Source organism: Nyctereutes procyonoides, unplaced genomic scaffold, assembly GCF_905146905.1.
Source record: "Nyctereutes procyonoides isolate TBG_1078 unplaced genomic scaffold, NYPRO_anot_genome, whole genome shotgun sequence".
Lineage (NCBI taxonomy): Eukaryota > Metazoa > Chordata > Mammalia > Carnivora > Canidae > Nyctereutes > Nyctereutes procyonoides.
This window is the reverse complement of record NW_026575020.1, coordinates 14,396,075-14,411,341: the sequence shown is the minus strand read 5'-3', so window position 1 is coordinate 14,411,341 and position 15,267 is coordinate 14,396,075. Positions and strand designations below refer to the sequence as shown.

At 50.2% G+C, this 15,267-nt stretch overlaps 1 protein-coding gene across 1 annotated transcript; it reads left to right on the top strand.

The window, feature by feature from the left end:
- Positions 1-14,596: 14,596 nt before the first annotated feature.
- On the top strand, positions 14,597-15,058 carry CCDC182 (coiled-coil domain containing 182). The gene has a single exon (XM_055332479.1). The coding sequence runs from the start codon at positions 14,597-14,599 to the stop codon at positions 15,056-15,058; it is 462 nt and encodes a 153-aa protein (XP_055188454.1).
- Positions 15,059-15,267: the final 209 nt, after the last annotated feature.

Genomic DNA, 15,267 nt, shown 5'->3' with positions numbered 1-15,267 from the left:
TTTCAGAAATGATTAGCTGGCTTGGCCATAAAGCTATGGCATCTTTTCCCAAATACCGAAATTACTTTGAGGTGCATCGTCTCCCTAATGATCACAAACCGCCTTGGAGAACAATCCTTTTTAAAAATGAAGCTGGTCACAAACTTGCAGTGGACAGATACGGCCCCGAGTTGTCTCACAAATCTTTCCGTAATAAGCACTAGAGTGGAGGCGTGATGCAGTGTTCACCAGGCTGATGTGGTGAAATATTTGGCAGCCTGAAGGCTTGCATGCTTTGCTCTAAACCCATTTATAGCAGAAACTTTCTTATTTCCAATAAGGTCACAGTAGGAAAATGAAATGGCTGGCACAAGCCTATGGATGTGGTCAAAAATGAATCGTGTCTGTAGGAATACATAGGTTTTCAAATGTGCCCACTGCGGAAAATAAACTCCTTGCCATCTGTGTGCCACTGCTTTTTCTAAATGAGACAGTCACACTAGGATGGTTTCTAAGGTTCCTTCCAGACTCAGTAACCCATGATGTGTCTCCATATCAGGTACCATCAGGATGAAATAAGTTATGATTACGTATTATAACAACAACAACAATAATGATTTAGTGAGCACTTGCCATGGAGCAGGCTCTGTTCTATGTCACTTCTATTCTTCACAACGATCTCCTGAGGTTGGTATTCTCATCATTCCCATTTTTTAAAAGATTTTATTTATTCATGAGAGACAGAGAGAGAGAGAGGTAGAGACAGGCAGAGGGAGAAGCAGGCTCCATGCAAGGAGCCCGACATGGGACTTGATCCCAGGTCTCCAGGATCACGCCCTGGGCCAAAGGCAGGTGCTAAACTGCTGAGCTACCCAGGGATCCCCATCCCCATTTTTAAAATGAGGAAATGGAGGGGCACCTGGCTGGCTCAGTCAGTGGAGCATGTGACTCTTGATCTCGGATCGTGGGTTTGAGCCCCATGTTGGAGGCAGTGCTTACTTAAAAAAAAAAAAAAAAAGAAAGGAAGGAAGAAAAATTTTTAAAAAATCGATAAATAAAATGAAGAAACTGAGGACCAGAGAAATTGAGTAACTTGCTGGAGGTCACACAGCTCATAAATGGCAGAATCAAATTTGAACTGGGTCGTTTGGGTCCTGAGGTCCAGCTTCAAGCTGTGGGACTCAGTTCCTTCTCTAATTTTAAGGCGAGGTTGTGGGATCCAGGCTCTCCTCCCGATTCTAATCACTTTTAATGCACTTGGATGACTGTACCTGCGGATGGGTCACTTGCAGGTTCATATAATCAGGTTTGGAGCAGAGCACTCTGGTCTGGGAGTCTGAAGAGTCAGGCTCTTGAACCAGCTCTGCCTCTAACCAGCTGTGTTACCTCTGCAGTTTCCAGCCCCTCTGGGCCCCACGGTCCTGATTTGCACCAAGGCAGGTAGATTAGATCAGTTTCCTAAGTCCTAGGGGCAGGGCCAAAGTGGGCCCACTGACAGGTTTTGCTTAGTATGCACAGTGATTTTCTTTTTGTTTATTTTATTTTACTTTTTTTTTAGATTTTATTCGAGAGAGAGTGAGCAAACGAGAGAGCATGAGCAGGGGGAGGGGCGGAGGTAGAAGCGGACTCTCTGGGGATCCCTGGGTGGCGCAGCGGTTTGGCGCCTGCTTTTGGCCCAGGGCCCGATCCTGGAGACCCGGGATCGAATCCCACATCAGGCTCCTGGTGCATGGAGCCTGCTTCTCCCTCTGCCTGTGTCTCTGCCTCTCTCTCTCTCTCTGTGTGACTATCATAAATAAATAAAAATTTAAAAAAATTTAAAAAAAAAAAAAAAAAAAAAAGAAGCGGACTCTCTGCTGAGCAGGGAGCCTGATGCAGAGCTCAATCCCAGGACCCTGAGATCATGACCTGAGCCAATGGCAGATGCTTAACCAACTGAGCCACCCAGATATCCCACTCTTTTTGTTTAAGTCCATTGCCAACACTTAAAATAGGCAGTGTGCACTTAAAAACCTGGGTCTCCAGCATCCCGTGAAAACCCGGAAGATCTAATGGATGTGAACTCCCCTTCCCACAAGGCGACAGTGAGTAGAGGACAGAGCCTCACACCCTCTGGGCAGGCCTGTGTGCCCCACCCCACCTTGGGTTCACATTGTTCCTTGGCCCCGCCAGGCATGTGGCTTTGCAGCCCCTGGTTGCCAAGGCCTGTCCCATCTAACAGATTCAGGCGTTACCGGTGCTCACCTGATCCTCTGCACATCGAAAGGGCTGGAAAGTGCCTGCTTCCTGGGTGACCCTGTACACTGGCCACCAGGGTGGGCTCGGTTGTTGCCCAGTGACCGATACTGTCACCGAAATGGGAGAAACGGGGAGCTACGAGCTTTGTGTTGCTGTGTCCTGGCTGTTCTGGGGTGTCTCGTTGCTGCCGTTGTTGGCAGGAGGCAGAAAGTCAGGAGAAAGCACACAGGACATTCTTTCTTGTTTTTCAGCACTGAAATCTCACCTTGACCTTCCTCTGGAAGACAGGTCATGCCCGAGCCCTGGATAGACTCTGGTGTGGGTTTCCAGAATCTCTTTTGGACACATGTTGGCCTGTTCATTTTTGACAAAGGTCTGCTTTCCGAGGATTAATTGTTGTCAAATGCAACTTATTTTCTAATCCTTTCAGGATCCATTTAAAACCTTCTGATTTATTTTACCTTTTTTGATAAAGTCACTGAGGTCCCCCCACCCTTTTTTTATGGATTTGCCAATGATTGTCCAGTTTGACAAATTGGATTCTGAAAGCTGATTCTTTGAAGAAAAGGATTCGGCGTGACAAGACGAGAAACAGCTCATCCTCAAATCAGGAGGATAAATAAAAAAAATAGAAGCAGCCCCATTCTCTGGCTTCCCTGTGACTCAAAGGGTGTCTCAGTTGTCACTGATAATCTAATCTTTCCATGATAGGTGAGGAACAGGACAATGGAGACCTAGCCAGGCTGCGGGTGTGATAGGCCTCTGATTAATAGGACTGTCCAAGAAGCCCCCAGCCCCCAGGAAGATGATTAATGACATTTGATGTGAACTCTGACCTCCCCCGGCAAGAACAGAGGGAGAAAAGGCTGCTGCTCAGACAGGATGTGCATCCTGCAGAAGGTGATTGATTCCTGAAGGCTTTGTGACTCTGAGGGTGTTGGGGGGGCTTGTGGCCCATTCCTGGGCTTTGACCAGCGCCCTACCCTGGCAGGGGTTTGCAGTCAGCACTTCTCCCATGGAGCAGGACTTATAATTGTGCCCAGAACACTGTCTCAGAAGCAGTTTCCTCTGGAGGTGAAGCCAACCTCTGCTGAGCTTTCTTCCCCAACCCCTGAGATCCTTCTGACCCCTCCCCAACCCAAGGGCCATGGACCACACCAAAAGGGCTTTCAAAGCCAGGCTTCAGGGTTTTCTACTCTATCCCCTGGATGGGCATTGGGTGGCTTGGGACTACCAGGCTCTTGGCAAAAAAGAGTTTCTGTAGCTGGAGGGGAGCGGAGCAGCTGAGGTGCCCCAGGATACGAAGCAGAAGGGAAGGGGGCGCTGTGGGGGGGGACAGCAACTTGTCAGTCAACATGGGCTGTGGGAGGAGCCAACTCTCGAGGCCCTGCTGGCTTGGCCCCAGTAGCAACCTCATATTGGGCAGCTGAGAGCCTTCTTTGCTTGGGTCAGCAGTCTCATGATCTACATCTCCTCCCCTTAGAGGAGGGACCCTATGAGAGCCTGGAACCAGTCTTTCTGATCATTGGCCTTTTCTGGCTTTCCTGCTTATGCTGTCACATCCTTAGTACCAACCCACGTTGTTGTCCTGCTGAGGAGTGCCATTGAGTGTCCCGGTCTCGCTTGTCATAACGACTGAGCAATTATAGCCAAGAAAAGGGTTAATCGTGAGATCAGCTGAGGACGTGTCAGGCCAATGATCATTGTGAGATGAAAGTGTGTCTGCCTGTGGGTGTGAATGGGACTGAATAGCAGTAAAGCCCTACTCTTCCTGGAAAGTGTCCCTGGTGGTTGGTAGCCTGAAAATAGGGGTTGGCTGGGGGTTGGGGAAGCCCTGTGAGAGGTAAGCCCAACACAAGACCAATGGGAGCGGGAACCAGAGACATCAGGAACCCCTGACCAGAGCTAGGACAGGCAGGACTTGGCATGGCCCTCACTTTCTGACAACACACTTTGGAAGCACTGGGCCTGGCACATGGGAAGCACTAACTTAATGGTAGGAATTATTATTATTTTTAGTTTTAGGAAATTATTAATAGTGTGATATTTGCAGGATAATCATTTGACAGTGTACTCCGTCGTGAGGAAGAGTAGCAAAATTTAGGAGCATATGTGAAATGCTAAAAAAAGTATTATAACGAGGAAGTGTAATTAGGGATTTTATCATTTCTTTTTTAGCTGAGAATGGATTCCCCTCACAACATGAAGTCTATTGTTCAGTTTCTGCCTGTTGGACTCTCACTGGGGCTTGAGTAATTCATTATGTGGAGGGTGGGGGACTCCGAATATAAAAGGCCGGCTGAAGCAGTGCTCCCCTGGGGAAGGAAGAGAAGGTGAGGCTGCTTGGGCCACTCCTGCCCCTCCCTTTGGGGCCACCGCTGTGTGATGTGATGTCTGATGAGTGGGCATGCATGGTGGGTAGACATGCTTGGCCAGGATAACTGGGTCTGGGACACTGACATCCACTCATCCTCAGTAGGCTGGGCCAGCTCTGACCATGAAGGCCTCCTTCCCTCCATCACCACATCCTGGGTAAATAACACAGGCCAGTAGATCTGGAGCAAAGCATTCAACTAGTCCAAGACTACCTGGAGAAGGGGCTAGGGAGGGAGGAGATAAAGCACAGAAGGTGAGAAGACCTATCGACTTATTTTCCAAGCAAAGAAGCAGGTGTGACATGGCATAAGTTTAAAAGTCTCCTCCAGGGACGCCTGAGTGACTGAGCCATTTAGCAACTGCCTTTGGCTCAGGGCGTGATCCTGGAGTACTGGGATAGAGTCCCACGTCGTACTCCCTGCATGGAGCCTGCTTCTCTCTCTGCCAGTGTCTCTGCCTCTCTCTGTGTATCTCTTGTGAATAAATAAAATCTTAAAAAAAAAAAAGCCTCCTCCAGGGGTGCCTGGGTGGCTCAGTCCATTAATTTGGCTCATGTCTTGATCCCAAGGTCCTGGAGGGTCCTGAGGGGGGCTTGGGTTGGAGCCCTGTATCCAGCTCCCTGCTTATGGAGGAGTCTACTTCTCTCTCTGCCTGCCACTCCCCCTGCTTGTGTGCTTGATGCTCTCTCTCTCAAATAAATAAATAAATAAATAAATAAATAAATAAATAAATAAATAAATAAATAAATAAAATCTTACCAAAAAAGTTTTTGGAGGGGATCCCTGGGTGGCTCAGTGGTTTAGGGCCTGCCTTTGGCCTGGGGCGTGATCCTGGGGTCCCGGGATCGAGTCCCGAGTTCCGCATTGGGCTCCCAGCATGGAGCCTGCTTCTGCCTCTGCCTGTGTCTCCACCTCTCTCTCTCTATGTCTATCATGAATAAATAAATAAAATCTTTAAAAAAAGTTTTGGGAGGTCAGTCTAGCACTAGTTAGGGAGTCTCAGATGTTGATTAGCTTAATAGTTTTTTTTTTTTTTTTTTTCAGAGTAGGGTCGTTCCCCAGCAGGGAGCTTGAACTTACGACCCTGAGCTCAAGACCTGAGCTGAGATCAAGAGTTGGACACTTAACCAACTGAGTCACCCAAGTATTCCTTAGTGCAATGATTTTTAAACTTAGCAATCTTCAGAATCATCTGGAGGCCTTGTTAAAACACACACTGGTGGGCCCCACCTCCCAGAGTTTCTGATTCAGAAGGTCTGGGTTGGGTCTGAGAATTTGCATTTCTAACATGTTCCCAGGTGATGCTGATTGAGGCTGATACAAAGACCACAAGACTTTGTGAACTCAAAGTGAGACTTAGAGAGCCACTGGATTAGCTAGCTTGATGGGGAGCATCAGAAAGATCTCGGGGATCTTGTTAAAAATATGAATTTCTAGGTCATCTTTAACAGTCTGTTAACAGTCTGTGTTTGGCTATAATTAACACAATGCCAGACAACAATTGTTTGAATGAGAAAGACATTTAATCACATATCTGCTAGATGAGAGGGAGATAATTTGAGGTTTGGTGTTTTATGTTGTAAAAAATGGAGGGTCTTTTTATCTAATTGTTCGTCCTTAGGTTTGTTGCCTCATGTTTGCAGAGTGGCTGCCACAGTTCCAACCATCATGTTCTCATACAATCATACAACTATGTCCAAGGCATAAAAGGGGCAGGACCTCTCCCTACCACTCACCATATCTCACTCTTTTACAGGTGATACTTGTCCAAAAGTCTTCTCTTTACAACTCATTGGTATGAAGTGGATCAGAGGTAGTAGCAATGGGGAATGGCATTACTGAATGCCTCAAGGCTTACCGCCTGGGGCCGGGAGATGGCTTACCTCCCCTGAGCACGTTACTTCCTGATCAAAATAAAATTCTATGACCCAGGGAAGAAAGGAATGTTCCTGGGCAGAGACTAACAGTATCTGCCCTAGCTAGGGTGACTTGTCCCAGATTTCCCAGGACAGGCCTGGTTTTAAAATGGAAAGTCTCACATCCCAGGAACCCCCTTGGTTCAGGGCAAATTAAGAGGGTTGGTCACCCTAATTCCTGTCTCCCAAGACCTCCTGAATTAGAATCACTTAAAGGTGAAATCCAGACCTTAAAAATGACTTCTAACATTTTCTCCCAAAGATTGTTAATATATCCCTAAGTTCAAGAACCACTGGGCTTAAGTGTCTAAGAAGCCAAAACAGAGGACTCATGGTGGACATATTCTTGGCCAACCTCCGAGCAGGAGGAGGTCCTGGACAGAGGGATGTGGGTAAGACTTAGGGCTGGAGGCTCTCACAGGATCAAACTGAATCTCGGGGGGCCTGGGATCTTCAAACCCCACCCTCAGCCTGCTCCTTGTTCCTGAGAAAAGGACCAGTCTAACTTGGAGCCCCCTGCTCTGGGTGGTCTGGAGCCCTGCAGCCTCTCTGTCAGGTCCCTTGTCACAGAGTCTGTGACCCTGGACTTGCTAGATTCCAAGTTCTCTCAGGACAGACACCCCATCCTAGCCATCTTTTGCCTGAGCAGCAAGCACCATGGCCTGGCTCATTGTACTCATTCTGTAAATGTGTGTTGAATACATGAATGAATGAATGAATGAATGAATGAGCGAGCGAGGAGGGCTGTAATCTTGAAAAAAGATAAAGTCTGTGACAGCCAAGTGGCCAGAGCCAGGAACATGTCTGCCTCATCTGTGAGGTGACAGGCCCTGGCTGGCGTGGGAGCGAGGTTCTCACTCCTCCCTGGGACACAGGATGACTGCACCCCGTCTCCCTGGCCCAGGCTTCCGTGGGAAGCGGTGTGTGTCCCCGCAGCACGGCGCGCCAGGTAACTTTCCGATGGTTTGAGGTCATTACTCATCATTAGGAGTTCTGGTGTCGAGTTTTCCAGGTGATCAAAGCTTCTCTGTCTGGAGCAGCCAGGCAGGCCCTGGTGTCTGTCACCAGTAATCCCCCGGCCTCGCCAGGCAGACAGTTAAGTAACCCAGGAAGGAGGGGATTTGGTTTTTAAGCTCCTATAATTCAGCTTGACACCCCGACATGCAGGCAGTGGCTCTAGCCCAGGGCTGTGGAAGCTGGCCCAGGCCAGAGGGGTGCAGCAAATCTCAGTGCGGGGTTACTGTAGAGCCCCTGGGCTCCCTCCCACCCTGCTGGCCCCTGTCCCGGGGAAGAACAGGAAAGGGAGGCTCAGGGGCTCACACAGCGCTGGCCCACATCACCCTCCCTGCGTGTGCTCTGTTGGTTCTCCCCTGAGGCTCCCCTCCAAACCCCACCTCCGCCCTTGGCTTCCCTGGAACAGGAGCTCCCAAGGGACCTCTTTCTGCTTCCTCGCCTCTGGCCGGGATCAGGGTCCAATATGCCTCCCCAGGCCTCTCAATGCTCCCCACAATCTATATCATTGCAGAGGAAATGGGTTGCAACCCTCGTTCAGGTTCTGACATTTCCATAATAATCACAAATTCCTTTAGCGATGGGGAAAAAGAAACGTTTAAACACAATAGCATTTTCTGATTTTAAGAAAAGATGGGGATTAAAATTTTGGGCCTATATAGAGATATTTTTTCTGATTTGATCTTTGGGCAAAAAAACTGGCTCGTGCCTGTCCTGAACAGCACAGACCACGGTTCCCAGCCACATAGAAGGCCATCGGAGTGAAGAGGAAACCTCAGTAGCTTATTAGTCTGGGGAACAGAACTGGCTTTGCTGACGAGTTTATGGACATGTCCAGGTACCGCCTTCATGAGGGGTTGTTTAAGAAAATTAGTGTTGAGGGCGGGGATAGAATATTCTGACGGGGGGAGGGGGATGTCAGGCCCTCCCTGGCACACTCTCGGGGCCACCGTGCTGGCCTGTGGACTCTTGGGCCTCTCCTTTGTGACACTGTTCCGTGCCCAGCGGAGCAGAGGATGGTGCGAGGCTGACGACCCCACGCCCCAGCACGCTTTGGAGGCCCTCTTGGCACAGGCCTCGGCCTCCGGGGCTGGAGAGGGGCCAGCTCCACTGGGGGTTGCGGGGTGGGGGGTGTTGGCGCCTGCATTTCTCGTGTCCAAGGACCACTCCTGTGTCTTCGGATCCACTCCCACCAAGATGTTTTACATATTTTAATTAAAGTGCCGCCCTGGGCTGGCAGGGCCTCTGATAGATGGCTCCAATCCGAGTTGCAGGGCTGCAGTGGTGTGAGACACGCCATCCCACCACGCGCTCCTGCTCTGGAGAACGCTTGGCTCCCACCCCGGAGGCGGGTCTGCTCAGGTTCCAGGAGAGGAAGGGAGCTGGGGGGGGGGGGGCGCAGGTGGCAGGCGCACCCAGGGGTGGCCAAGGCGGGGGCTCAGGCATGGGGGGAGAGTTCAGGTAGGAAATGGCATGAAGGGTTTCTGAGGACCAGCTGGCTGGTGGGCTGTGGGTGAGTCGGCTCTTGCAGATACACAGCCCCGTGGACACTCCTTATCAGTGTCAAATTATGACAAATGGCGATGGGTAACAGTTGCTGGGTGGCAGCTGCCTCGTCTCCGAGGGAAGCAGGTTATTTTTAGCACTGTGCCTTGGGGGCTCTGGCTCCAGGTTAATTAATCTTGATCCTGGGCTCCACCCCCAGCCCAGCCTTGTCCCCATTCCCCAGACAGGAATCCCAGCTGCAGGGGCAGGAGGGCACGCACAGCTACGGTAGCCCCTGACGGCCCTCGTGCCATGGGGGTACACTGGGGATACCCTTCCAAGCCTCCCCATGGCGGGAGCCCTGCACCCCCGCCCCTCCTCCTCATGGTCCCCACTCACCCAGGCCTTGCAAGTTCCTCCAGCTCCCTCCTGCCTCAAAGCCTTTCCACTCATGTTCCATTTTGAACTTGCCTCCCAGGCATCCTCCCCATCCCATCCACCCCAGTGACCTCTTTCTCAAATGCCCGGGCCCAGGCTCCCGCCCCAGGCTCTCTGTCACTACAGAGCACTTAGCACGGCCCAGATCACCTTCTTTGCTTCACTTCATTGTCTGTCTCCTTCCATTGAAATGCCAGTGGCTTGAGAACAGGGATTTTCTCTATCTCGTTTGCTAACTTAGTGCACACAAGGCAGGTACTCAGTGAATGTCACTGAATATGTGCCTGGATGGACGGACGAATGGAAGACGGGCCAGGTGGCTGGATGGGTGTATGGCTAGAGGGAAGACCCCCTGTAGGATTTAAAATGCACCATGTTGCATCTGCCTTCACCTCAGGTTGTGATCCCAGGGTCCTGGGATTGAGCCCTGCTCAGCGAGGAGCCTGCTTCTCCCTCTCCTCCCTGTTGGTATTCTCTCTCGCTATCTCTGTCTAATAAATAAATAAAAATCTTAAAAATTAAATAAAATAAAATGTACTGTGTCAAGATTGTTATTGTTGACGAGCACATATAGGGAGACACTGGCTCTGTGGCTGCATCCTGACCCAAGCCAGCAGCTGCCAAGGGAGGCCCAGGCCCAGGGGATTCTGGGAAAAGAATATTCTGGATAGGGCCAACTGCTGTTCTGCTTTTTAGAAATGTCCAACCACATGCTTTTCGGTGTTTGTGAGAGATTGCTCTAATTTTGCTTTTTTTTTTTTTCATAACTTTTTTCTTGGGATGGGGACAGAGAGACCAGTTTCCAGGAACTCCTAGAAGACTGCTTCTCCACTCTGTCTGAAAGCTGACATCAGTAATTCATTTGGGGGAATTAAGCATGGTCCTTTTGCTGTTTCCTCTTCAAGTATAACTATTCCCCATGGAAGCCCCAGTTGGTTGCGCATCCTTTCCATCTTGCTTAGGCACAGAACCCCTATGTAGGCCTTGTATAGGGGGACTGGTGCTACAGGGAGGCCGGGCCCAGCCTCAGCCCAAGAGGGGACCCGTGACTAGTGTGAACCATCTGCAGGAACCCCAACCCCCAGCCAGCGCTTGGGTAAGGAATGGGGCTGTGAGGAGCTTTGAAGGGTTTCCCTCACTTTTAAAGACATACACATGGGTCACCTGGGTGATGCAGTTGGTTAAGCATCTGACTCTTGGTTTTGGCTCAGGTTGTGACCTCACGGTTGTGAGATTGAGCCCTATGTTGGGCTCTGTGCTTAGTGCAGAGTCTACTTGAGACTCTACCTTTCCCTCTGCCCCTCATGCTTGTACTCTCTCTCTCTCAAAAAACAAAAAAAAAAAAGAAAAGAAAAGAAAAGAAAAAAAACCATGAAGGAGTGCACCTGTGTCTTGTCCCTTTTCCTGATCCTCAAAGGGATTGAGGTTTATTTCACATGCCAAGGCAGAGGCATGCAGAGGGGACATATGACAGAGGCTGGGGAAGGCTGATGATCCATGCAGTTTTCTTTTTCAAATGTTGGGCAGGGCCCAGCAGGAATGTGCTCTGATCCAGCAGTGCCCAACCCTGGCCCTCCTAAAACATGCCCACTGCTAAGCCCCTACTCGTTCAGGTTGTCTGGTTCTCAGGGGGTTGAGGTCTGGATCTTTGTGGGGTTGAGACCCCCGCCCGTGCCCCCATTTTTCTGAGACATGGGGAGCCCATCAATAGCTGAAACAGACCAGGGGGCAGGGAAACCCTCCAGACAGTGGCCTGGAAATGACTTTCCAGAGATGCTAGAAGCCCTTGCCTTTGACCTCCTGAAGGGGACAAATAGATTTGCCTTCTTCCTTTATGAGGACTGGAAGGAAATTTGTGAGGAAGGCACAGACCTGGATGATAGACCTTTGGGGAGGGCATTCAGAGCATGTGCATATTGGGTCTTCCATGCTGAGGACTGTCTGAAGGTTCAGGAGACCACCAACCCTGGAGTCTTCTGCTGACAGAGTGCTCATTCTCCCTCAGTATCTGCTGAGGTTCATGTAGAAGCAGTCCTCTCTGGCCGGTTCTGAGGAGCAATGAACTGAAAGCTCATTAAAAAGCACCACAGAGGGACACCTGGGTGGCTCAGCGGTTGGGCACCTGCCTTCAGCTCAGGTCGTGATCCCGGAATCTGGGATTGAGTCCCACATTGGGCTCCCTGTGGGGAGCCTGCTTCTCCCTCTGCCTGTGTCTCTGCCCCTCTCTCTCTTTCAGTCCATGTCTCTCATAAATAAATCTTAAAAAAAAAAAAAAAGAAAGAAAGAAAAGGAAAGAAAAGGACCACAGCGGGGCATCTGGGTGGCTCAGCTGGTTAAGTGTCTGCCTTCTGCTCAGATCATGATCCTGGAGTCCTGGGATTGAGCCCTGCATTGGGCTCCCCACTCAGTGGGGAATCTGCTTCTCCCTCTGCTTGTGCTTTCTCCATCTCTCTCAAATAAATAAAATGTTTTTTTAAAAAAGCACCAGAGAAATTGAATAATTGCCATTCCTGCTTAACTTTTGCTGCTTTTCTTTCATAGTTCTGGTTATGACGTCCACCATTCCCTGTGGGAGACCAAGGTAAAGAGGCAGAGGATCCAAATCGGAGAGATACTCAAAAAATCACAGAATCCCGAAGAAAGACACATGTTTTTCCTTTCACTGATTAAAAAAATATTAGGGGATCCCTGGGTAGCTCAGTGGTTTAGCACCTGCCTTCTGCCCAGAGCATGACCCTGAAGTCCTAGGATCAAGTCCCAAATTGGGCTCCCTGCATGGAGCCTGCTTCTCCCTCTGCCTGTGTCTCTGCCTCTCTCTCTCTCCTTATGTGTCTCTCATGAATAAATAAATAAAATCTTTTAAAAAAATCACTGAGACTCTACCCTGTGCCCGACCTGCACACACAGCCCTGGTAAGGACACCACGGAAGCCTGTGCACGCAATCGCGCCAGGCCCCGGCTGGATTTTATGCTGGGAAATAAAGAGCATGCAGTTCCCGCTCGGGCCAGTAGGTGTCACCATGTCAGAGGGAAAGCTGGGGAGTCGAGGCGATGGAGGGCCACCTATGAACATAAATTCGATTTCATCTAGTTTTCTTTTTCTTTTTTTTTTCCATCTAGTTTTCTGAGTGCCATTATGTGCAAGGCATCAGGCAGGACACTTGAGGGTACATAGGATGAGGAATGCACACTCCCTTGTCCTCATGGAATTTACTGTGCCTTTTGGGACTGGGAGGACAAGGTCCTAGGTCACAAAAAAGGGGAAAAGGTGGTGCCTCAGGAATGGCTCAAGGGAAGGGTTATGTGGATCTTAGAACCAGAGACTGCAGAGAAACTGTCTCCCATCTACTCATATTGTACCAGAGGGAAGAGAGAAGGGAGGCTGGTGATTGACCTGTGGTCATACAACGATTTCAGGCTCCAGGTTTCCCGACTCCTACAAACAGTGCTCCTTTCACCAAACATTCATTTTGAGATTCAAAATTCTACCTTAGTTTAGCCATAAACCTCTCTGCACTCCAGATAGGTCAGTCCTCATCACGGGTCCTGTGGTGCAGGGTCAGCTTGCCCCACTTGTGACAGCTGACTGTGTGCACTTGTACCCAGAGACATTGTGTTGGAAGCTCAAAAGCAGCCATGGTGGGAGTATTCACACCATGGAAATCGGCAACAGCTCTAAGTCAGAGCCTTCCCCCGCCCTCCTCTCCCCCACGCTGCCCAGGGAGCTGCACACCACTGTGTTAGTATTCCTACTTTATAGAGGAGGTGAGGTCATCTGCCAAAGAGACAGGGCTTATAGGTGGTGGAGCTGAGACCCCGCCCTGGTGGTCTGGTCCTAGGTTGCTCAGGCTCAGGTAAAGTTAAGAGGACCCAGAGCCACTTGGATGCAAAGTGTTCTAGGCTGATCCCTGGTTTCTTGTGTGGGTGCTACCCCACAATGGCATCATTAACTCAATGTCAATATTGGAACAAGAAGCAGTTTGGGCAAAATGATAACTAGTCTAGCTTTGGGTAGATTGGATTTGAGGCACGCTGTTGGAGAGATGTTCACATGTGGAGGCCAGGAGAAGTCTGGGCAGGACAGTGAGATAGGCAGGATAGAGGTCTGTTCTTGACCAATCCAGCATAAGCTAGCTAGAAACATTTCCCTTTCTTACAGTATTCAGGTAAGAAGTGCGAGATTCACCCTTCTGTATGTTTTTTTCTCATCTGTGTCGACATTCAGGCATGACCCAGAAGGGCAGGGAGTGGGGCACCAGGCACTCTTGTTCACACGCGCTCCCCGGTCAGGACGAATAGTGAGCACTCAGTAAGCACTTGCAGAAGAAATGAGTGAGTGACCCGCTTTTACCCTGAAAGTAAGTAACTCAGCACTGCCATGGACCACACACCAAAACCTAAGTACATGCCTCACGACTTCTAAGATGATCAAGAATGCTGGCATTGTTATGAGAATATGGATTTTGGAATCAGAAATCACCTTTATCTTTCTTTCTTCTTTTTTCTCTCTCACATTTTAGAGCTAGAAGTGAGCTTAGGCATCATCTCTTACAATGTCCTCATGGAATTTCTTGTGCCATGGGGATCTGGAAGGACAAGGTCCTAGGTCAAAAAAAAAAAAAAAAAAAGAGGGTGAAGGTAGTAATTGCCTCAGGAGAGGTTTAAAGGAAGGGCTGTACAGATCTTAGAACTTTGGAGGCGGTCAAGAAGCCAGTTTCCCTGTGAGCCCCTGAGAGCCAGAGACCGCCTGTGGGGAGAGTGCCCACCCCTGGCTGCCAGGGAGCCTGGCCTCTTGACTGCCCTGCTCTAAGCCTCAGTTTGTCCCTCAGGTAATAGCAGACACTGAGCTCTGGTTCTGGAAGGGTGATGAGCCAATGAAAATCCGTGTAACGGGAAGACCATTTGCGTAGATGAACCAACCGACAAAGCCCTGGATAACCAGCCAAGGAAACTCCAATATGCAAATGAATGGATTGTGGCTTTCATCCTGGTTGGCCGGGGGCACCGATGTCACAATGCATGGGGTTTCTTCACTCCAGTGATTGTGTCTCTAGCCAAAAAATAAAAAAATAAAAATAAAAATAATAAGAAAAAAATTCACTGACCAGACGGGTCTCCTAGCTCCCTCTCTTTGTCCAAACGGGAAGAGAGACGATGGAACCACTCTACCAGGCTGGGTCCATCCTCATGAAAGTGAACACCTTACAGGGGAAGAAGATGGTGGAGAACGGCCTGCAGTCTGGAGACTTCTCCCTCCCTCAGTCCTGGCCTTCCTGCCTCCTGCCGCCCGCTGACCCGGACATCCTGCAGCAGAAGGTGGCCGCGGTGCAGCGGGAGCTGGAGGACTTTAAGAAGGAGGCGCTGAAGGCCATCCACTACCTGCAGGACGCCTTCTGCGAGATGAACGCGGCGCTGGCGCAGCAGGAGGAACAGGCTGCGCGCGTGAAGCAGCGGCTCCGGGAGGAGGAGGACCGGGGCGTCGTGCGGAACAAGGTCCTCACCTTCCTGCTGCCCCGCGAGAAGCAGCTCCGGGAGCACTGCAGGCGGCTGGAGCGCATGCTGCTGGGCGCAGGCCGGGTCGTGCAGGGCGTCCCCAAGAAGACCCAGGCCAACTGAGGCCTCCTTGGGAGGGGGCCCAGCTTCCAGGGCCACAGCCCAATAGAAGATTTTTTTTTTTAAGTGGAAGGACCAACCCCAAGTCCCTGTCCATTTGCTCCCCTTTCCCCTTTTCCACTGCTTTTCTTCTTCCTCAATAACACCTTGCTGAGAGGAGAAAAGACCCCAGTATGTTCTTTGGGGGAAGCTCCGCGTGCCCAGCAGCATCA

Bases quoted from the DNA above. Each gene is read 5' to 3' on its own strand.
- CCDC182 (XM_055332479.1), top strand. From the start codon at position 14,597: ATGGAACCACTCTACCAGGCTGGGTCCATCCTCATGAAAGTGAACACC.